General features: G+C 37.0%; 1 protein-coding gene across 5 annotated transcripts in view; it reads left to right on the forward strand.

The window, feature by feature from the left end:
- Positions 1–23877, forward strand: part of PTPRK (protein tyrosine phosphatase receptor type K) — a 381996-nt gene that overhangs the window by 116177 nt on the left and 241942 nt on the right. For all 5 annotated transcript variants that reach the window (XM_066179209.1, XM_066179211.1, XM_066179210.1 and 2 more), the window contains exon 3: positions 10423–10694. In XM_066179209.1, the coding sequence (XP_066035306.1) occupies positions 10423–10694 (272 nt within the window). The remainder of the gene's footprint in view (positions 1–10422; positions 10695–23877) is intronic.

Raw genomic sequence — 23877 nt, forward strand, 5'->3', positions numbered from 1 at the left:
ACAACTAATTTGGATGGAAAGTACGATGACCTCTCAGGCATCCTAGGCTCCATCATGGCTGATGGAGATGCAGCAGGCATCCAGCTGCATGCAGGTTATAGCCTTTACTCTGGGTGTAGTGTCTTATTGCTAATCAGTTGAAGTGTTTGGGAGAGAAGAGTAGTTGATGACTGTGGAGCAGAGGGCTGTTAGCAAGATGTGAAGCACAACGAGAGGACGAAAGTGGTCACACACCATAAACCCCACGTCTTTGTTTTAACTGCAAGCTCCGGCATGTAGGAGAGCAATGAATTCTAATTTCTGAACTTAAGGTTTTAATGGCTTTTGTAAGCCTTCCTAGGTATCAAGAGAAATGTTTTAACCATGTTTTGGCTTGAGTTCTTTTTATCCATTTTTGTCATTTTTATTGTCTGTATGAATTCTTTCTTGTGCGCAATGCATATTGAAGGTTTTTAATCCAGTTTCTGTGGTAATTTATATAGTGGTGTATGAATCCCCACACTCTTGGGTAGTACATTCCTCAGTGCATTTTTTGCATATGTATGAGTCATGGATTTTGACTGTTCTCTTTAGGTGTTTTAAAATTATTTTTTCTAATTATCATAGAGATATGGATTATAGGACTGTTTGTAATTGTGAGATCAACTTTACCATCAGTAACTGGAAAAATCAAAGTAATTTCAGAAGTAGCTGTCTGTATGTGATCCTTTTTTTAGCCTTTTCCTTTCCATCTATGTTATATTCAGCTCTTTATGGGACATTCAGTGTCAATGCACCACACTTGTTAAATTGCTCAAGTTTTTATTTTACAAATATGCATAACCATGTGTTGAAGGTCTGGAAGACAGATGGAAGACTTCCAGGGAACTTCATAAACTTCAAGGTTTCCAGCTCTTTTTTTTTTTTTTTTTTTTTCCCTTAAGCAAGTACTTGAGTTCACTAGATAGTACTGCTGTTGTATTGACAAAGGGTTGACTTACGGTTATACTCAACTGGAGTGTGAGTCACTACAAAGTGAGGTATGTACTTCGGGGGGGGGGTCAGATGATGTTTTGAAGAACAGCAAACAAATTGCTATTAAATCTGTCTTCTGAATGCATAGGGTAAATATTATTTCCACTATTTAAATATTATTTTATATTATTTTTCAAAATTCCTATCAGTGGTAATCTGTCCCAGCAGTTGGTTCTTAACTCATGTTTTGCATTTAATCAAGGAATATACAACTCCTTAAGTATAGGTCCTACACCTGTAAAAGCATCAAAGCCTGGAAATAAAAGATATTCTTCAGATTACTGTTGCATAAAGAAATATTCTGAGAAAAACTGATTTCATAAAAGGAAATATTACTATTTGGTGCCAAAAAAAAAAGAGATTGAAAAGAAACAAATGAAAATTTTTCCTGTTACCAAAAAACCCTCTAAAAACCGAGTGAAAATATTTTATGAACCTGCCATGCTTTAAATAAATTCTAGGACTACTATAAAAATGTATATAGAACATTTAATTTCCTCTTTTGAAAGGGCTGTCATGGCAATTGTAATCTGCTGTCACTTATGGTAATGAGCCTTTTTTTAACTGTGGTTGGTGTTTGGGAGTAGTATTCTCAGCAGATTGTTAATCCTTATTTTCTCCTGTCACATGCTTATCCATGGAATGACCAGTTTTGTTTCTGTTTTCAGTTTCAGTGTTTTAAGCTGATAGGAATAAATATTTTCTCAATGCACTTTTAGTATTGTTGCTTTTGGAAGAATGACTAGTGTGTTAGAGACACACTGAGTGTGAATGCACATTCAAAAATTATATTTTTTCCCATTCAGTTAAAATCTAAATGCCACTTTACACTTAGGCGAGGAAAAAAGCCTAGACAATGTTAGCTGAGTAGTTTTTTAGCTGGCAACAAAATAAACAGTTGTAAAGATACATTTTGATCTTCCTTTCTCTAAATACTTTCAAGATAATTGAAAGAATTTGTAGCTATGTTTTTTAATAGGAAAATTCCACTTGTCTTCAGTTACCTCTCTTTTCTTGATGTGACTCTGTTTCTTGTTTTCCAGGAGTCAGTTCATTTCTCTCACCTAGGAAGAGATCAAACTTTTCTCTCCTTGCCTCTCTCAAGAGCAAGGTGCAGGAAATCTAGGTATTTTATTATGGGATTTGTGTGTTGCTTTGTAAGGGTCTGATGAGCATAGATGGAGGAGGGCATGGGGTAGGAGTAAAAGTCCTGTGAATTTCAGTGGCTGTGAGCTTTCAGGTCACCTTGGCTGACATTTGTGTATTCTCTGTGAACTTGTTTTTGTGCACTGCAGCAAACACACAGCAGTACACCTAAGACTTAAGCAAGTGCTCAGCACTGGCATTTTCTAAAAGACTGTCTGCCCTGAAATACTCTAAATGTTTTAATATTTCACTTTAACTTCTATCCAAATAAATAGTACTCCACAGAAATAGATAATTTGATCCCCATTTCTTGTAACATCCTCAGTGAAGTATGTTGCTTTTATCAACTTCTGAAACATCTAAATGCTGAACTTATCAGCAGTGGTGGTGATGGAGTGGCATCCTAGACCTGTAGGTAGATACAAATGGCCAACACTGGTCTTTCTTCCTGGAGGGTCTGTCACAAAAAGGGGTGGAACAAATCTAACATAGAGGGAGATGTCTGTGTGTTGCTGATCACCTTATCCAGTCAAGTAATATCAGAGCAGCTAAGAGGAATGGTGAAGCAAAATGAATTTGAACTCTTTTCTGCACCTGATTTTCATGCAGTGAAGTTGTTGCAAGTATTTTTAGGTGTTGGTGTCTTCATGGGACTGAAATTTTCCCAGGAGGTGCAGGAGTGCTTTGGAGTTTGGCAACTTCAGCTGCTGCTCTGGGAACAGCTTCAGATTAAAACATCTGACTGGCTTTAGGCTGTGCAGGCACAAATGGTACCCAGTTGTTTGTTACCCCAAGTGGATAGCTTCATCCCAAGTTGATATTAATCTAGAGTTGTGAGTTTCTTGGAAACTTTGCTCAGAAAAGACATTTTCTTCAAGACAGAAAACTGGCGATCCTATGCTGCTCTTTGGGCAGCCAGATCAGCCCCTGGATGACAGAAGCATCCTGGAGTCACTAAGCCACCATCCCTGGGGAATTTATGGGTTTGCAGCACAAATTCAGACAGTTCAGAGCTGTTGTTACTTTCATCTTAGCCATCCATTCATGAACTCTGATGTTAAAAAATTCATAACAGAGTACCTTGCTTAATCCCTATATAAATATGAAACTATCCCATGTGTCTTCTGCTTACTGAAATGCAGCTCACTGTTCAGTAACACTGTCCTTTCATAAGCTTGCCTGATGCACTGTATCGAATGTCATTTTCTGAATGCTTTGTTGGAAGAGGCAATTCAAAGGAGCACAATGCAAGATAAATGCTCTCTTGTACAGACACTACAAGCTTGCACTGCAAATTTCAGTTGCTGAAATTTTTCTGTCTCAGGTTTTGGAGTTCCTAAAGTTTTTATGTATTAGCTAAAGGTCCATCATGTGAAAAGAGGGAGAAAATTACCATATCTCAGAAACTGGTATGTCATCATGGTCTATTTTCTCTGCATCAGTACAAATAAGTCCACAGAATTTTGGTGTTGTTTATGAGAAAACTGTGAATTCCAACACTTCCAGAGTGCTTATTTTTCATATTTATTCATTTCTAAAATGTTTGCATGGAGAAGAAAACTTTTGTAGTGACATCCAGCCCAAGGAACAATTTTTAGTCAAAAGTTCATCATGAACTTTGTTGCAAATTCTGCATGCCTTTGAAACATAAGACGTTTTTAATATCTCATTTTCCCTTTTAATTGCAGACATTTTCTTGTTCTCATGGAATTGAACGAGTCATGAGTGATATTAATATCAAGCCAGCAGTAACATAGTTGTAAATACTGGTAAAGTGTGATACTGCCCATGCTATTAATTCTTTGGCTGATGTGATGCTGTTTTTATTTGCCTTGCCTGGATCAGTGTTATCAGGCTGTGTCCCTGTTGCTTGACCTCCGTGGGTGTGGTTAATGGGGGAATCCCAGTTGTATGACCTTGCTGTAGAGCAGGGCTTTTGGCATCAACAAGGACAGCCTGGAGGGCAGGACACCTTTTCTCCTCCTGTGAAATTGCAGTGTCAGTGTGAAATTGATGAATTGATGAGCTCTTGCATGAGGCTAAGTTTCCGTTCAAATTGAGTGAATGCTCTGCTTTTATTTATACAGTGTAGCTTACGAACCTGATTTGGGATGGTTCTTTTAATAATTCTCATTTTCTATTGGAAGTAGGAAACCCCCCAAAAGATTTGCATTCTCCAGAAAAACTTCCTCTGTCTGTGTGGTGTATTTTTGTTGTTATTTTTAAGCTCTGTAGTAAATTCAGAGTCTTATCTTGACTTGCAGTTGAGTTGTGGTGCCTTGGAACTGAGCTAGGCAATGAAGTTGAAATTCATGATCCTGATTCACCCCCGCTTTCACTCTGACAATCTGTAAAGAACTTGAAACAAGCCTTCAACGATTTGAGTCTTGTGTAGGGAATGATATTGTAAACAAGTGAAGTAAGTGGAAAGATACCTCTGAATTGTAGCCATCTAAAGAAATTTTGGAGAGATCTTGTGTTGTTTGCACCAATAACATTTTTTTCAATTTTTAGAATGAGAGCAGGTAAAATCTGCATATAACTATATTGAATATTTTAAGTGTGTATCAAACAATGTATTCTAAGTAAGACTGTAGTGTTACAAAGTAACATTTTTCTCTAGACACACTCCTTAAGGAGTGTCCTTAACTGATGGTGCAGGGCACTAAAATTAAAAAAACTAACAATGTCTCTAGTTTTTCTTCATAATTTCTTTGGGGATTTTTCTATTTTTTTTTTTCCTCTGTTCTATGGTTGCAGATCTTTACTATATGTTGGGTAATGGAAGGCAAAAGGGTGTGAAAAGGCTATAATGGTTTGAGGTTTTATTAAACCCAAGCACATGGAGGTTTACCTGGAGTTTATTTAATGTATTCATAGGCCTTGAGTTTTTTTTCTTTTAAAAAAACTATCCTTCCTGCAAGAAGAAAAATTTAAGAGCTTTTGACTGTTTATCATTAGCCTTTAATTTTTGCCTTCTTGCAAGTTACAGGAATACAAGTAAAGGACTCTCTCAAACTGTCACAGGGAAGGCATCCTCTGAAGAACAAAATAGGCATTAAACATTATTGCGTGTGAAATACAAGTTTTCTGTGAATTAACATAGATTTTTTTGAACTTTTCTTTGCAGTCTGCTTCCAGTTGCAAGCCTATTTCTCTATTTCAGTGTCTGTTCTTTGCCTGCAGTCTCTTAAAAATGTTGCCCAAAACGTAATCGGGGACTATGTTACACAGTCATTATTAAACGATAAAAAGGTCACATAGTCTCAAGCTTTAGGATAAACCACATAAGTGCCTGGACCCTACACTTACTGTAATTGATATTGTCATTCGCAGGCAGAGAAATTACCACAGTATGTCCCCAAAATGGAGATGGTTTGATGGTTAGTTCTTCTTTGGAGGAAAGAGGATTTGCAGGAGCTGATGACCAGCCTGCTGAAAATTACAAGTTTCACACTTCAAATACAAACCCGTTTTTCAGGAAGCCAGGAAGTGACAGAAAATAATTTGATCGGGAAACTGCACTGTCACATTGGTACCTTACAGTGAGCAAATTTTATTTTATATAAGGACTTTTTTTTTAATCTTAGCTTGATTTCTTAGATTCGATTAACTGCTAGGTGATAAGAGAGCTTGGTTTTCAGTAGGGGATAAAACCTAAGACTTTTCACAATTAATTAGTTAAGGAATACATTTTTTCTGAAGTGATCTGTCCTTTCCACTGAACTAGGACATCAGGTTTAATCCTTATCAAAATAAATAAAAGGCAGTGAAAACTATGAGGTGTGTACACCAATGTTTAATAGCATAGCTCAGGGAAAGTCTAGTATCTCTTATTCTGTAGCTGTGTAGATGCCTTTTAGCAAGTTCATGAATTGAATGCCAAGTTGGCATCAAAATCCTCTTGAAAGACTGATCCTAAAGCTGAACTGTTTGCATAAACTTGGTCAAAGCTTAGGAGGCAGTGCCATTTACATTTTTCATAGTCTGATGTTTCTGTTTTGTGTAGGAGAGAATTGGATTGACCTTTTACATCAGGAATAGTATTAGAAGCTATTAACTAGGAAATAGATAGAAGGCACTTCAGAGAAGAAAAGCTAAATGAGAGGATGGAGTTTGATTTGGAGAAATCTAAACTACATTCAAGTAGGAAAAATTAACACTTAAGATTCTTGGGGGGAAAAGAACATATTTATGAATTTTAAGGACTGTAAATTCACAAGAATGGAGAAGATTGTTCTGGGAATTACTGAAAGAAGGATGAAACAGCATTACTGTCAAACTACACTAAAAATTTTCAGCAAAAATGTTACTGATGAGTTGTGTGCATTTTGTAACTGGACTAACTGCCAGAATAACTAAAGACATCATGCTGGAACATGGTGAAAAATAGGGAGTGAAAGGAATATTATAGAGCAACGGATCTTTGTCCAGGCACAAATGTGACTTTGGACGCATTTCTTCTTTAATTTCTTGGCAGCGTCATCCAAAGATGAAATTGGCCCTTTCTGTCTTGTAAGAAGAAAAAATGAACTCCTGCTCTTTCTCCATTGCCCCAAATATGTTGATTTGGTGCCTTTTTAAATTTTTTATTACCATTTTAGGATTTAATGGAGTAACTCATTTGCAATTGACTTCCTTCTTGTAAAATCTTAGTGGAAACAGAACACATGTTTGTGTGTTTTTTCTTCCTTGTTTTCAAGGGAAGTAGGTATATACAGTGTTTTACGTCTGCTTGTGCCTAACCTTGTTAGGCTGGTAACAATGGGAAAAAAATGGACCCTGGCTCTACTGTGATTTAATAAAATACTTAGTACTTGTTAGCTAACACTAACTGCTGCTCTTTACCTTTCTGGCAACTATGGTGTGTTTACCTTGGCCAGCCCCTCACCCTGCCTCTTTTTGGTCCTTTCCTCAGCAGTACAAGGGGGAAAATAGTGTGAGCAAGCTCATGCGTTGAGACAAAGACAAAGAGATGGCTTATTTTGTAAATCACCAATTACTGACACAGGCAAAACAGATTCATCTTAGGGAAAAATTCACCAAATTTCCACCCCAGCACAGGGGAATGGGAACTGGGGGCTGCAGTCAGCCCATTGCACTTGATGTCTGCTGCTCCTCTCTCCTCATCCTGTGACCCTGCTCCAGCCTGGAACACCACTGTGAATAGTTAGCTGTAACACTTGCTCTAACCTCTCACTGAAAATCTCAAACAGTTGATAATCTTGGGAATTAATGAGATTGTGAGCAGTTCCCTTGTTTATACTTTGCATTTCTGCCAAGTCCAATAATATCCTAAGATATTATGAAGATTTTGCAATATAATTATTAATAACTAATATTAAGATATTGCAAACATATATAAATGGGAAAAAAGTCCTAACTCTTTCAATCCTTTTGTATTTGTTTACAAATAAAGAATTACTTTCTTATGAAAGGTGTAAGAAAAGTATTTTGTACATGTTCCAAAGATATAAGTTTGCTGTATAGTTTACTCTGGCATTGGCTTCTGGGTAGGTAGATGACTGAGGAGAGAGCAGGGTTCTGTACATTTGTGGAATACAGCTGCTTAAGTTTAAAAAAAGGAGGAGAAGGGAAGTCGTTTCCAAGATGGTGAACAGATGCTTTGGCTTTGTGATAAATGGTCTATGAATGCTGTCTGGAGCGTTTCATGAAATGATGTAGGACTCACATGTAGATAGATGTATGCAAATTCACTGCTAAGTATTTTTAAATGTTGAAAAATGAGGTTGAGAAAGTAGAGTACTCTAAAATATGTTGATATGTTAAAAATGTATGTTGAAGCTTCCAAAGGCTATAGAAGATTTCCTTACTATAGAAACAAGATCTTTAAATACTTCTAGTTTATTCCTTGTAAATCGAGATTGATTTTCTTTTCCTTCCAGTGGTTTTATCCTGAGAGAAGTTGAGAGAAACATTTTTAAAAAATCTGCAAAAGTTGATTGCTATATTCTGTTTCTTCCTCCCCCCACTCCCAAATTCACCTTCAGAAAATGCTGGAGGGTTTATCTTCTGTATCTTAGCTTTGGAAATACTAGAAGGTTTTGTTTGTTTTGGTTTTTTTGTTTGTTTGTTTTTTGGGTTTTTTTTTGGAAAAACTGAGTTGCTTTTTGTGTATTGCTTAAAAATATTTGCAAGATACAAGTAACAAGGGCAAAGAGGCAATTTAGATGGCCAAATTAGTGGTAACAGTTTGGGAAGCAGTCTGTAATTTTTTGCTGAACATTTTCAGTTTTTCAACTCTTATGTTGAAGGAAAGAACCCCAAACTGCTGATGTACAGCCTTCCCCTGCCACATGCATAGTATTTAGTAACAAAACTTTTGAAAATCTTATTCTCTAGTCTGATGATCAGATGCTCATAAGAACATATGTATTACTAAAATAGAGATTACAAACTCTCATATTATTAAGTTTATTCTAGAGTCAAACGGGATAAAAATTGCACACCAGCGGATGTGGTTTACAAACACTTTCTCAGGCAGTCATCAACTGATATTGGACCATAATCTTTAAAGACTTAACAGCAAACCTAAATAGTATAATAAGATTGCTTTGTGTTTTTATAAATTGCTATTAATGATGAAGAAATAACCAGGAATTGCTACTTTACCAGATTTGTCAATAGAAAAATTAATAATGGATTCTGAATATAATTCTAAATATAAACTGGTTGCTTACGTTACTTTATAGTAGTTTTCTTTAAACCCTCTTTTAAAGATGACTACTAAAAACATAGATTTCAAAAAATGCACTGTTCTTGAATAAGAACAACTTTCATTCTACGGTATTTCTTTCACTTTTTATTTCCTAGGTTTTTTAGCTCAGACTTGCTTTTACAGGCTAGTAAATTAGCATCTCACACAGATGATTTAATCCATGTACATAAATTTTCATCTTTTCCTAAGCAACAGCTTGTGAACAATTTTCAGAATGCCTAATAGAACTGTTTAGGACATACTAGAACATGATAATTCCTTGTCTATAAATCAAAGGATTAAATTTGACATCCAAAATGACAATAATCTATATGAACATACTTCATAGAAAGTTTTTCACCAGTATTTATGTACAGACTCTCAAGACTTCTGTGAGACTACTAATTTGGATAAATGTTCACAAATCCTTTTTTTAAGTTTAGGTTAGTTTTTTCTCTATTTTTGATGGATTTAACCTGAACTTTCCTCACAAGAAAGGCTCTTTATTGTGATGCCCTTTAGGACTGAAAGCAAAATGAAAATCTGTCAACAGTAAGATTCATTAAGCAGATGGGTAGGAAAATTTAGATTAGGAAAATTTCCTGTTACAATGGTTCAGATTGTATATTGAATTGTATTTTCTCACTTGGTTGGAAAGTTCAGCCTGGCATACCCTGTCTAGCAAGCTTTCTTCTGTGGAGTTCACTCACTAGGGGTGAATCCTGGTCTGGATTTGTCACTCTTGAAGAAGTGGATCAGCTCTGCGCTAGGTTAGATGGCAGCCTGTCTTTATCATCCATTCTGCAGGACAGACTGATTCATTATTACTGCCTGGATAGCATATTAAAACATATGATTTCCACTCTCTGCCTTTGTAGCTAGACAGGCACAGCCTCTTTTGTCTTGTGTATATTTGTAATGCACATTTACAAGATGGACACTCTTCTAGCTGTAAAAACTTCTGTTACCCCTTTAAACCATTTTCAAATGGAGCAACAAATAAAACTTTTCCAAAGAAATTTGGCTTGGTGTCCTAAGTCAGCTATTTCCATTGCTAATATATCTCAAATTCAAGTCTGCCTCTTTTTTGGGGGTAGAAAATTGTGTGATAAAGCTGCATTGAGGAATGTGGACCTTATTTTTTGTTTTGTTTTCAGAAAATCTGCCGAGCAAGTTGAGAGAATTTCGGCCTCAGTGACCTCAGAATAATGATGATCGTTTGCTTCTTCTGTTATTGTTTTCCCATCTGTGATCCGATTTCCAATTATCTGATTCTAAAACAAGAGAGAGAAAAGTTTGTAGGTGAAGGCATCTAGAAAGGTCCTCAGAGATATGTGATATCTTCTGTATGTACTTCTTCAGTCATGTGTATAGCCGTTTTATAGCTTGCTGGATTTCAGGCCACTTGTATTTTGAGGTTTCTGGGATAAGAAAATGTATGCATTTTATCCTTTTTTCACAGTGAACGATTGGTTTCTTAGTATTTATCTTTTTCCTTACTGGTGCTTTTTTTTTCTCCCCTTTCACACTCCCCCCTATTTCAGGATCATACATGATAGTGATCTCATCAGACCATGACCCTGGAGAAAAGACTCGACTTCAGCTTCCAACAATGAAAGAAAATGATACTCACTGCATCGATTTCAGCTACCTTCTGTACAGCAAGAATGGAGGGAACCCAGGCACTTTGAACATCCTAGTTAGGGTGAACAAAGGACCACTGGCTAATCCCATCTGGAATGTCACTGGTTCCACTGGCAAAGACTGGCTTCGAGCAGAGTTGGCTGTCAGCACTTTCTGGCCCAATGAGTATCAGGTAAACTTGCAATAAATAAATACTTTATAATATTTACTGCACAGTCCTATTCACTTTGTGTTGTTTTGATCTGTTCTGATGGAGTATTCTCCTAGTGTGCTCAAGTGAAGTGTTCCATTCAGTATAAATAATGGTATGGGAACAGATATTTTTTTATAGTAGGTAATTGTCCAAAGTTATCTGTTATTGTATAATAGGAAAAAAAATTAGCTGGAAAAAAGCTTTGTTAAAGAAATAGTAAGGTTAAAGTCCAGGAACATCAAAAAATTTAAACTCCCAGAAATAAATTGCCTGTGCAACTGTAATTTGTACTTGTCTTCCCTCCTCTTTTGTGTATGCCTGTGTTACCGTGTCTAATTACATGACCGTAAACTGTGTTTTTTTCCACATGACATTTGCTTCATTTGCTGTGCAGGCAGAATGGTGCTCACCTAATGAGCAGCTGTTCAGGATGTGCTTTTTTTCCTGTTTGCTTGCTATGGGGCAAAACGACCTGCAGTGTAGGCCTGTTGTTTGGAGGGAAAAATTGTTTTGTTATTACTAGATGCTGTTATTTGATTTGTTTGACCAACCAGAGAAAGTACCTGCAGCTGTTTCACTCGGTGGGTATTTGGTGTGAAAGATGAATCTCATACATGGGAATTTTTGTTCTGGTGTGTAGCAGTGGGAAGAGTTGGATTACCTGTGCTCACCTGAATTGTTACACCATGAGGTGTTAATGTGCTTGCAGGCCCCTATCTAAATATTCATCATTAGTGCTCTTGCAAACAGATTGGCTATCCAGAGTAGTTATTAAACAAAGGAAAGTGGCTGCTTTATTAATTGTTTTGTTGAATAGTGGTATTATAGGAATGTATCTTAAAAGTGCCTTTATCTAAAGTTTTTTGCAATTCCCCACCATCAAAATAACATCCATAAACAAGCTTCAGTTCAAGAAGCCTTACAAATACGGTGAAAATTACATTGTTTGCTATCATTTTATGGGTTTTTTGGAGGGGTTTGTTTCCATGGTTTTAATATTTTTATTTATAAAGAAATTTCATCTACCAGTGGCATTGAAACTGTGTAAAATTTGATTTAAAGTTCTGAAGCCTGGTTTCAAAAAGCTTGGCTTTTGAGGAGGTGTTTTATTAACCCTTTTTATGTTGCTAGGAAGTACCATTTGGTGTCCTTAAATAAACCTCGGGAGCCTTTTATAACAGAACAGTAGTGATCAAGTATAGCAGAATTATATGCAGTAAATCAAGTTTCTGCTGACAGATGGCCAGGCTTGACAATGAGATTGGTGGTTGGAGCCTTATCTTAGCAACGTGGCCATTTTTCACTTACGTTATAACCTTCACATTATCTCTCCATAGACTCTGCTTAAATTCATTCTTTCCCTTGCTTGGTCGTGCAACAGAATATTGAAATCATGTGTAACTCAGTTTATGTTTAAATTAAACATAAGCCTGGAGTAGAAGCGGAGGACTGCTAATGCAACATGCTGTGATTTGTGGCCAGCTTGTACAATTGCTTTGATGAACAGGAGGGGAAATCTGCATGCTATCTATGCATAACTGCTTTTTTGCACAAACAGAGTTGGAATTGTTGTGATTTTGGTTCTTTCAGCTCTCAACGTTCTGGTTCAACATTGCTCTTGGTAGATTTTAAGTTATTTGTTTTTTTTCAGTTTGGGTTTTTTTCCCCTCAGTTTTCAGTTGAGTTATGCTTTGGAATGGCAATACTGTTCTCATTTTTCTCATATGAGTTCCATGCTGTACAATTGTAGCTTGTGATTTTGGCACTTATACCTACCTGTTGGTCAATGAGTTTACCTAGCACTGAGGAAAATAAGCACTAATTTCTATAACAAGATGGAACTGGTTCTTTACTAACCTGGGAATCAGATCCCTGCTGGTACAAGCAAGGCCACTGCTAAAGGTCACTGCTGAGCACAATTGTTTGCATGTACTTTGTTACAATCAGGTCAACTTCACTGCCATTTCCTTCACTTTTAAGTGAGGGAGGAGAGTAGAGATTATCAGGGGTTGAATAGTACAGGTTGCACTCTAAGGAAGTCTCGTGTGGTGACTTGGAGGTTAGCAGCATGGCCAAGTAAGTTGTAATAACAGAGTGTTGCACTTTGGCTAATTAGCTTCTAAACAGAATGACTGTACTCTGCTGTGCTCTGTTGAAACATTACTTCTTCCTGTTCAAAACTAGCAGTGTTTTTGCATGTCACTCTAGTTTATTCAGTTTATGCATTTTTGGATGGATTTAACACTTCCTTTTACTCACAGGAATACATTATTCAAATAATCTATTTCCTTAACTTTCTTTAATTGTATTCTGCTGAGCAATTATTTATATATTTATTTTCCGACAAAACATAGTACAGTTTATTATAAGAGCTTTACTGGATAAAAGTTTTTATCTAGTTTTGTACCCTGTCTCTGCTGGCAGATAGCAGTGGAAACTTGTAGAAGAGTTCAGGATCAGTACAAACTCATGGTCGTACCTCTCCTAGAATACACTTCCAGCCTTGAGTATGTACGTGATTCAAACACATTGAGCTTAAGAACCTAAGTGGTGCCTTTCTGTATTCCTGATAGATGGGTTTGGTTTGTATTTTGTGGGTTTTTTGGGGTTCTTTTTGTTTGTTTGTTTGGTTGGTTAGTTTGTAGGGTTTTTTAATTTATTTTTTAATTTATTTTTATTTTTATGATTTAAGCTTCTAGTGTCCACAGTATATATATGACAAGGAATTCTGATGTAAGTTAGATGTTAGGACTTTTTCTGGAGGTCTGTCCAAGCCTGGGGCCTGTAATTCTTCAGTTGTCATAATTTGCACTTGGGGAGTTTCAGAACTCCTGTAATGATACAATCTGTCTCCTGCTAGCAAGGCATCTGGAGCCACTACTCTGCTTCTTTAACATGCAGATGAACTCTCAAGAAAAGAGTTTGATTAGACAATCCGTTGGGATCAAGGTTGATTTGATGTTGGTACTTGTTAGTTCTGGAATATTTTTTTATCACTCTGTTGGAAATAGGCCACCTTTGACCTGCCTCAAGTTTGCTTCAAAGTAGCAAAGGAAAAATAATTTGGGATTTTTTTGTTGTTTAAAGTTTGTAACTGACTAGTAGTTTGTCTCATTGTTTTCTTTGTTGGTTATTACTGTAATTAATTTATTTTAGCTGAGATGTTTATTCCTGTCTGGATGAATTGTTTTGTCTAATGCATCTATGCTTCTGTTCATTTCCCCAAGTTCTCTCCTGCTTTGCACAGTAGGGGTTATCTGACTGCTGAGGGCTGTCTCTTCCTTTCTGCTTCTGTCAAAGTCATTTTTCCACTTCCCTTTCTACCTACGTCATCCCTTTTTAATTTGATTTTGTTTGATATAATGTGAACCGTGGGGTTTTCAGTTTTGGTTTTCTATTAGATATCTGATGTTTATATCAGAAACTGGTAAATAAACTCTTGACCTGGAACTGTAAATTTCAAACTTAAAAAACACTAATTGGTTTCTTTATGGTTCTTTAAAAATTCACTATACAGTAGTGGTGCTCTGTAACTTAGCAAATGTGCTGGCTGGGATACTGGCTTCATAGCAGTGATACTGCACCTGGAAGTATAGCTACCAGAGTAAAAATACTGAACTGCACTGAGCAGAAGGTCTTTAATGAGTTCAGAAATACTGCAGGGAAACTCTGGAAAGCCAAATAATTTTCTTGCAGAATTGTGAATCCTGATTTGGATAATTAGTTTGTTCTTTATTATAATACTGATGATTTATAGGATTTTCAAGAGTTTAAATTGCTCAAAGATCTTGGAAAATTACTTTTCCTTTATGATCTTGAAAGGTCTTGAAACTGTAATAGAAGTATAACAGGAGGATGGTAGACTGAAGATTGAGTAATGATGTGTACTGTTGGGCCATATGCCACATAAGGTAGGAAACAGATTTCATGTGGAAGATGAGAATTTGTTGCCTTTTTGGATATCAGATCACTATTCTGAACTTGTAGACATGTGACACCCTAAACAAGCTGCACGCAGAAAAATTTGGGGACATAAGGGATTAGATGTGATTTAGTCATTTGGTATAGCTAAGGAAGGAAAGCCACAAGTGAAATGCAAAGTACCTGTGTGAACTGTGTAGAACTGAGTTAGAGGCTAATTTAAGAAGAAATCCGGCCTCCCAAACTCCAACTTCCTATTTTTAAGGCCAATGTCCTTTTTTATATATGGACTTTACCCTTGAAACATCAAGAAAGTACAAAAATCTTGAAAAAAATCAATGACATTCCAAAGAACTGATGTTTTCATAGGCCTTTATTTAAAATATTTTGGAATACAGAAAATTACTGATACCAAAGGCACACTTTATAAATAAGACTTGGAGCTAGTGCAATTTTTTGACTAGTTAGGTAAAAATGTAATGTGGAAAGTGCTTTAGTTGAAAAATTGAACAACACTGATAAGCAGCCAACCAGTTAATGTTACAACTCTCTGTATAAATTTTGGATGTTCAGTTGCAAGACAGTGAAAATTGTCTGATGGAAATCTCCGCATGAGGAGGAGTTCAGGGGCAGAGGAGAGCAGTCTGTAACTGTGTGTGAGAGGCAGTGCTGAAGTAGGCTAAGTTATCTGGGCTGGAAAAAGACCCAATTTAAAAGAATATGATACAGTTCTGCAAAACCCTCACTAATGTGAAGGGGAGTCCTCTTCCAGTTCAAGAATTAGGAGCCTTTTTGGTCTGGTGTGTAAACCAGACTGAAAAAAGTGAATGGAAGTTGGTCACATGGCAGGCTTTAGACCTGTGAATGTGCCTGACAGAAACAGCTGTTGTGGATGCCCAGTCCTCTCCACCCCCCAAGTGGATGTGTGCTTAACTTTTTTTCTGGATTCCTAAATGGAATTTAGGTTTTTTTATTCTGTGGTTATTTAAACCAGTTTGGTCATATTTTGTGTAAGTTTTTGTCTGGCTGTAGAAATAAGAGCTGACTTTGTCTGCCACTACCACCCCTACACCTATTTCTCTTGGCTCTTTTCCTCTTACCATTTTCTTTTTGATCTCACTTGGGGTAGCATAATATTTTAGACTTTTTAAAATTGAAACTTTAAATTAGCCTTTTAAATTCTTCAAGCTTCTAAGGATTCTCAGAAATAAAGTATGAATTAGAACTTTTTGGAGGGGTGGTTGGTATTTCATGCTAGCAGAGATATAAAAATTGTTTCCTGAAATGCGTTAGTAAAAGATGGATTGGCTGTATAATTAAAGAAATCTAAGGTAATAGTTAATAAACTGAGAGCTTTTTTTCTTTTCTTTTCTTAAACTTTGAATAGTCAGTATAAGTCACTGAAATGTTCCTTGTGTAGGTGCATCATACTTCAGCACTCTTTTTGAGGAATAACTCCATTGAGAATGCTTTGTGGCTTTTAAGAATTTAAGGTGACTGTCAATAAACTATTTTGTTTCATTACTGCCCAATGAAATGGCTTATACATTTGTTTCCTTTGTCTTCCTTCTTTCCTTCATAGGTTTCACCAGATGAAAGCACTTTTAACAACCTTACTACTTACCACTATGTCTAATGTTTGAAAATATCTCCAAAGAGGAAAGATGTTTCTTTCTCATCAGAAACACTTTCTAAACCCCTAAGTGTTCTTCTGACTATTTACTTGCTAGGCAGCTCTTAATCAGAAGGCTTCTTCTTTATACAGTGAATTGAAAAGTTAGTTAGAGAAAGACTTTTCAAATAATAAACTTGCCTATTGCTTTTCCAAGCCTTGCTAGTACAAACAAAACACCAGCTTTTTTAACTGCTAGGATAAACATGGATGTGTGCAAGCATATCTGTCACATTTCTGTCTCATTTCTTCCAACATATTTATTGATTTGGTGAGGACAAAAAAAACGTGTAATTTCCAATGGAGTGATTACCAGAACCATTTTAATAATTTAGTTCTGCAGATCACAAAGCACTCACAGCTACCAAAGGACTTGTACAAATACTGACTTGTCCCAGTATTCAAACTGGGAAATCATAGTGCAGGGAGTTAAAGTGAGTGCTGCCCAAACAAGCCTTGTCACAGCTGAAGTGCCAGCATCTGGGTTTTCAGTAACAACACAAGTGTTGGAGACGTCTTGGAAACTCTGCATTCTTAGAGACCACAAGCAGGCTTTGGCTGTTAGTTCAGGTCTGTGGAATTGTTTCAGTAGGGGATGTTCAGCAGGCCAGCCACAACGTGCTCTCTTTCCATCCAGAGTTAGCTCATTTCTGAGCACAGGAACTTCCTGAGGGATAAGGGAATGATGGTGGTGGGAAAGCGGGTAAATAATGATGATATATGCTGTTGACCTCTCCCTCACCCATTGTGTTGTCTCCTCCTGCCTTAAATTTTTTTATTTAAGAACTTTAGAAGTGCCTTAAGGAGATGTATATAATAGCATTTCTAGCTTGGTGGGTTTGACTTTTATTAGCCTATTTTGATGAGACCTAATTTATTCTGGGGTCTTCTGCATTAAAAAAGGGCCAAGCTGATAAATGAGTATCAAAGAATTTTTGCAATTGAAAATAGCTAAATTCTTGTTAATCAGGTAAAATGTTTCAGACATGTCTAAGTCAATGATCCAAACTGTACTTCACCGGTGCAAGTAGAGATGACTCTCACTCCACAAAACACCTTGTAGTCCATTCCAGCAGGGTTGTAGAAGAAATTTCTTTGGATGCCTTGGTTTTGACAGGAACTGTAGAACCTGAGCAATTGCTTCTGTTGCTCATTCTTAGTCCTAGAAAAAAGACCTGAATTCACAGAATTTTGACACTAAAGAGTTTGTATTCTGAAAAAAAGAAATGTCAGCAGTTTACTCCTTTCCTTTTCCTTTGTTTAATATTTTCAATATTGTCTTTTCCACTGTGTTTCTTTGTTATATTACAGTTTGTGAGTAGCTTCCTTTTGTTCTGCCGTGCTCTGGGTTTCTGTGCTATTTGTATGATCTGAACTTAAAGGCGAGTAGAAATATACTTGAAGTTCTGAAGTATTGTAAGGAATTACACAGCTTTACATACAAAATTCTTACATTCTCTTTTTCTATCAAATAATGTAGTGCCCATGAGGCTGATGAAGACCTTGACCTTTTTTCACTGTTCCCTGCAAAATAGTGATTATCTTCAGGGTGAAGTGATGAAAATTTACTAGATGCTTGGTGTTTTCCAAGGCAGTGAAACATTTGGAGGTTAGTATGACATATGAATCTGTTTTATGAATTACCTTAATAATTACCTAAAAATCCTTAAGTGGAACACTACTGGCTGTAAACTCGTGAGGGCTTACTTTGAGATAAATATGTAATATTTTTAGCTGGCACCTAATTTCTGGGGAGATATATGTGACTTTAACCTCAGTGCTCTTCCAGGAAACATTCCTTACATCTGCAAGGTGGTATGCAAATTTTGTATTAACCTTGATTACCAAGATTATGAAAAGCCTGTAGCATTCTCCTCCCTGTCGTACTGCAAGCACTGTCAGGCAGTGAACTGGAAAACACAGTATTGCTAATCAGCCATCTCAGAGAGCCTGATTCTTTTTTTTAATATTTTTTTTTTCGGAAATACGCGACTGACTTAAATCATGGTGTGTAAATAAAGAAGTTCTGGATATGGTTACTTTTGTCGAGATTATTCTTTCTTAGGATTTCAGTCTGTAGTGAAATGCATAATTACTTGTTACATAAGAAGCTCAGATTTTGTCATATTTTTATCAGCTTCTGCAAGATCCTATCCCTTTCTAAGAAAAATTGTGAATATCACACTATCAAGGAGCTGGCAATGATATACTCTTCCACTTGGCTCTTTTATTCACATGAAAAATGAAATGAATGAAAGAGGATTATAGCAGAAATCAGTGATATATGCTTGAAATAGATGGCTAAAAGAAAGCAGAAATTGATAATACTTTCACTTCATTATATGAATTCTCAAAAGATTGAGTAATGAATTGTGCGCTGCTAGGGGTTTTTAGACTACCCCAAGTGAAAGAGAATAAAAGAAAAAATATAATGGTGCAGTATTGAATCATTATCAAAAAGTTCACTAAAATCTCTGTACTTCAAAATTGGAAACCAATCAGTCTCCAAATTCACGGGCCTTGAAGAGTCAGGGTTTTCAGTCTAAAAGTCTGAACTCATCAATTCAACACTGATAAGATATAGTTTCTGGTAATTTTTGCTGTGAAGCATTGTATGCTGCCAGTAGTGTGGATTTTCCCTGACCACTGCCAACTCCCAGTGCCTTTTTGGTGTTGTGGTTTAACCCCAGCTGGCAATGAAGCCCCACACAGTCCCTTCCTCTCTTCCTTCTACCTCTTTACTGGGATGGGGAAGAGAGTTGGAAGGGCAAAACCAAGAAAACTTGTACATTGGGCTAAAGACAGATTAATAGGTCAAGCAAAAGCTGTGAGTACAAGTAAAGCAAAACAGGGAGTTAATTCACCATTTCCCATGGCCAGGCAGGTGTTCAGCCATCTCCAGGAAAGCAGGGCTCCATCACATGTAACAGGACTTGGGAAGACAAATGGCATCAGTATGAATGTCCCATCTTTTTCCTTCTCCCATCTTTATATGCTGAGTATGATGCCTTATGGTGTGGGGTGTCCCTTTGATCACTTGTGTGAGTGGGGAGTCTGATGCTCTGGCTCTATCCCCTTCTAACCTGTGCAGCCCCAGCCTACTCTGAAGGGGTGGTGGGAGAAGAAAAGGTCTTGGCTCTGTGCAAGGACTGCTCAGCAGTAACTAAAACGTCTCTGTGTTATCAATGCTGTTTCCAGCACAAATCCAAAACATTGCCATATGCCAGCTACTATGAAAAAAATGAGCTCTACCCCAGCCAAAACCAGTACAGTTGGAAAAAAAATAATGAGAATTATGCAGCTACTTAACTTTCTTTTGTCCTTTTCTGACTTTTGTTATTTAGGGCAAGATGAAATGCTCAAGAAGAATTTTTTGAGTATGTGCACACCATACTATAATGTATTGGTTGTTTTGATGGTTTTATTTAAAATATTTTCTCTTTTTCTAATGCTAAATGGTGAACAAGCCTGAGGCTTGGAGTAAAGTCAAAAAGTATTCTTCATCCAGACTAGTATGTAATAGGAATCCCATGTTGAATGGTGATATGACCTCCTCAGAGAGAAATAAGTACCTCATATCTTTATAATTCTCTCTACCCTGCATGTGCTTGTTTTCTGAAGTTGAGACTTTGTTTGAGGTGACATTGGAAAAACAACTGAGATAGTTGCTCTGAAGGAGAAAATAATCAAAATTCAAAAGATGGGGGAAGTGTATCAATTTATTTGCACTAGAATCACATTCAGATCAAATGTACAAGGTCTGTGTATTTAAACAAATAAACTGGTATTGAATTTTCTGCCTTGTCCAAAAGATATTACAAAGCATCTTAAAGTCATCCTCACCGTCCTTGCCCCTCTTACCAGAGTGAAGTAAGTTATACTCCTGTTCTGGAAGTTCTGAAACACCATCTGAAGTAGAGCAATTTTCTGGCCCTAACATAGTGATAGGAAGTTTGCAAACAGGCAATTGCCCTGTGGGAGATAGAGAAATGGCACAGTCGGGCAGATAGTTCTCTGGGCTCCAAGTCAGGAATGATTGCATTGGTGTCTTTACAGACATGTTATTTTCCTCTCAGAGAGTTCTTCCCCTTCTTCCTAGTCAGTTATGGAGCTCCTTCACTATTTTCTTTATGTCTTCATGTGCAACTCCCAGAAGATTTAAAGAATTGGTATAAAACCTTTTAAAGTGGATTCCTTCAGCGAAGAACCTTGACTACCTAAAAGTGCGACCTAAGCTGTTTTATTCCTAGTGGTTTTTTGTTTATTTGTTTTAGTTTTTGGTGGCCTCAGTATCTTCTGGTGCCTTTTGTATGTCATCCATGAGACTTCTTCATGTACTATTCATTTGCTGGAGTGGGTCCTGTAGCTGGAAACTGAAACCTTTGTGATTTTGTTGATGCGTGTGCCAGGATTACTGCATCTCTCCTTGTGTCACAGACAAGCATCAACAGCAAATGGAAGCCCAGCAGTGCTGTTAGTGCTGGACAACTGCAAGGCAGAGCAAAGACATGTTTTCCATGCTCATGGAAGGTACAGATTGTGTGGGCACCCCTTCTAATGCAGAGCAGAGGAGTTAATGGGTTTGTTGCAGTGTCACTTTACTGACCTGCTGTGGTGTGAACATCATATTTACTGTGGGTGGTTGTATGTGCTTGTTTGGTGCTTGTGTGTGACTTACCTTTAGCAATTTCATAATGTAGATTTTTAGTCTAGAGTCAGTTTTTTGACTTGGGTTACTTTTTTGCCATAATTGTCAATTTTGCTATGTTCTCCAGGCAATGAATGTATTCCAGAAGTTGTGCATTATTCGGTAGGTGGTGTCTGTTGGAAGAAAATAATTCTTACCTGGAAGTAGTAGTAGCAGTTTGCTCCTATTTATGGAATGAAATTGCTTACAAGCAAGGAAAGCGTATTTGTTCAATGAGAATGACTATGATAAGCCTTTAAAAAAATTAAATAACACAATTCCTATAATTCCAGTCTTCCCAGTGCATTGTTGAGTTACTGAGAGAGAAATCAAATATTAGGGAATTTGTGGTAGCACTCAGGTGGTGGTGGACTTAAGGCACCAGACAGAACAAGAGAATTTTGTAACCCAGTGGAGATATGGGTTTCTGGGGGTATCACCCTGCCACTGATTTTTGTGGAAGGAAAAAGAAACAGCAGTTGTGCCAGATTCAACAGCAGACACCTAAAGGATCTGCTTGCTTAGGGCATTTCCAGCGTTCCTTGCAAGCCATGAAAAACAAGGAAAATGGAATGAGTGATGATACTGCATCTTCCAGCTGTCAAACTTCAGCAGTAAAACACTTTTTATCTAGTGTATGTGGCTGCCCTTTGGGTGTGCATTATGCTCATGTCATGTACCTTTGGTAGGTTTGATCATTAGTTAATTTGGTTTGACCAGATTAGCTTCAGGTATTGCAGTTTACTGGTTCAGTTCACATGTAGAGTTTATCTGAAAATGAAAAAAGCCCCCAAGAAACAAAGAAACAAACCCAATGCACAAACAGTTCAAAAACAAAAGTCTTCTGTCTTTGTGGACTTCTAGACAGGAATGGAGAAAGATAGCTTTTGTTTAGTCTGATTTTTTTCTTTTCCTTTGTGAGAATTTAAAGATGCACATGTTCAGGTCCACACTCTCTCATGTGAGTTGATCCCGTTTCTCACCCTTTTCTTTTCCACCATGCTTAAGGGAGTACTGTAAACTTTCAAACCTCTAGTAAATGAATTAAGAAACAAGCTGCATGGTCTGTCTGTTTTTCCCCCCCCTTTCTTTTTTTTGTGTTACTTTTTTATAATCAATATAAGCACTTTGTTGTGTGTCTGCACTGGCAACTGGTTCTGTCCTTCACAGGGTTAGTGGTTGAAAGAAAATCAGCCACTGATATGCCTGAATTGCCATGTTTAACTTTGATTATTGAACATTGGTATTTCTCTAATTCTGTTCTCTGCTTCCCACTCCTGTTACACCCACAGCTGCAGGCAAGAGGGCTGTAATGCTGCTTCTTCCCCACCATTGTCCATTTTTCAGCTTTCCCAGTTTCTGTCCTTGGAAGGGATATAGAGGAAGTTGGTGTTTGTCTTCCCTCTGCTCTGCCACAGGTCCTACCCTGCTGTGAAATTGTTTTCAGGATGCTGTTTGGCCTTCTCCTTTGATAGGGTGAATGTGTGCTGCCCTTGATGCTATACTTTTACTTGTAAAGAGCACACAAACATACCCCCCCCCCCATTAAAAAAAAAAAAAAATCAAAGAAACAAAACAAACAAAAAAAACAAACAAACAAAAAACCAAAACCCCAATAATTATTAATGGTGAATAATAATGCCACCACCAAGAAAACCCACCCTTAACCAAACCCTTCCTTTTTTCCGTGATGATTAGCCAAGAGGATGGCAAGTTCTTGTTACTGTATTTGTAATGTTTTTTAATGCAAAACTTAAATGCAGAGTAATAATCTGGTTTGTTTTTTTTTCATGGGAGAGAGACGAGCTCTTCACATTGATCCAAATTTATTTCCCAAATGAACTGGATTATTAAACTATTTGTAATGTATTGAAAACTGTGGTAAGTTTTCAAAATATGGTTATGCTTTTTTGATACAGGTTAAAATATCAAGCAGCTTGCAATGCATTTCCAGGTTGCTAAACAATGTTTTCTGTCATAGCCAAAAGATCAGTTGTTCATTGTGTGACTTAACAGAGAAATCAGAACAAAGCTGAAATTTGTTTGGTTGGCACATTTCTCTTTAACTAGAAATTATACATGTGATGGAATTTGTGTGTATGTGAGCAAGCATGCGTTTGCATGTGCCTAGGTTTTTTACTTTTGTTTTTACAAGGATAAAAATGAGCCTTAAAGTAAAGCATTCTTTTTCCCTGCACTTAATTATGAGGTCTAAACAGCATATATTTGAACAATGAAATGGAGATTAGCAGCAGCTGTCTGGTTTTCCTAAAAGAGCTGGAACATCAGATGTACTTATCTTGGTAGCATTGAATTCAATTTGAATTACACTTCTGGGTGTTGATTTACTACTATTTGTCCAAAGTATAATGTGTAGCATAACCAATATTTTTCTAAACACTATGCAAGTAGTTTCAGTTTTATTTGTCTTGTTTCAGAAATCCTGCTGAAATGGAACATGGCATGCATTTTAATGTATTATTTGTTTACATATGTTAGATAAATGTGGCATAGCACGTTGAAACAGAAAAATGTGTTAAGTGGGTATTTTGTCACAACAAAACAGTTAAATCAGACACAAGCTTTCTTTGGCTGTAGCTTTACAGAACCATTGGTTAGGTTCAACACAATTGAATAAAGAACTGCACCCCAAATTAAAAAGGCTTTCCTCCCCTGCCCCCTTTTTTTTTATCCCTTCCAAAATTGTAAGAGTAGACCTTTAACTTTTCTGGAATTCGCTTCCCACCTACCCCCTTTTTTTTTTTCTTTCTCCCCCCTCCTTATTTTTTTTTTCTTTCCCCCCCATCCTTGTCAAGGGGGATTGTGTGTGATATGATAGTACTGAAACGTGTGGCTGCTTCAGAACCTTGTTGGCTGTGGTC

The sequence above is a fragment of the Chamaea fasciata genome, unplaced genomic scaffold, assembly GCF_029207755.1.
Source record: "Chamaea fasciata isolate MVZ Bird 193981 ecotype frontalis unplaced genomic scaffold, bChaFas1.0.hap1 SCAF_3, whole genome shotgun sequence".
In the NCBI taxonomy this organism is placed as follows: domain Eukaryota; kingdom Metazoa; phylum Chordata; class Aves; order Passeriformes; family Sylviidae; genus Chamaea; species Chamaea fasciata.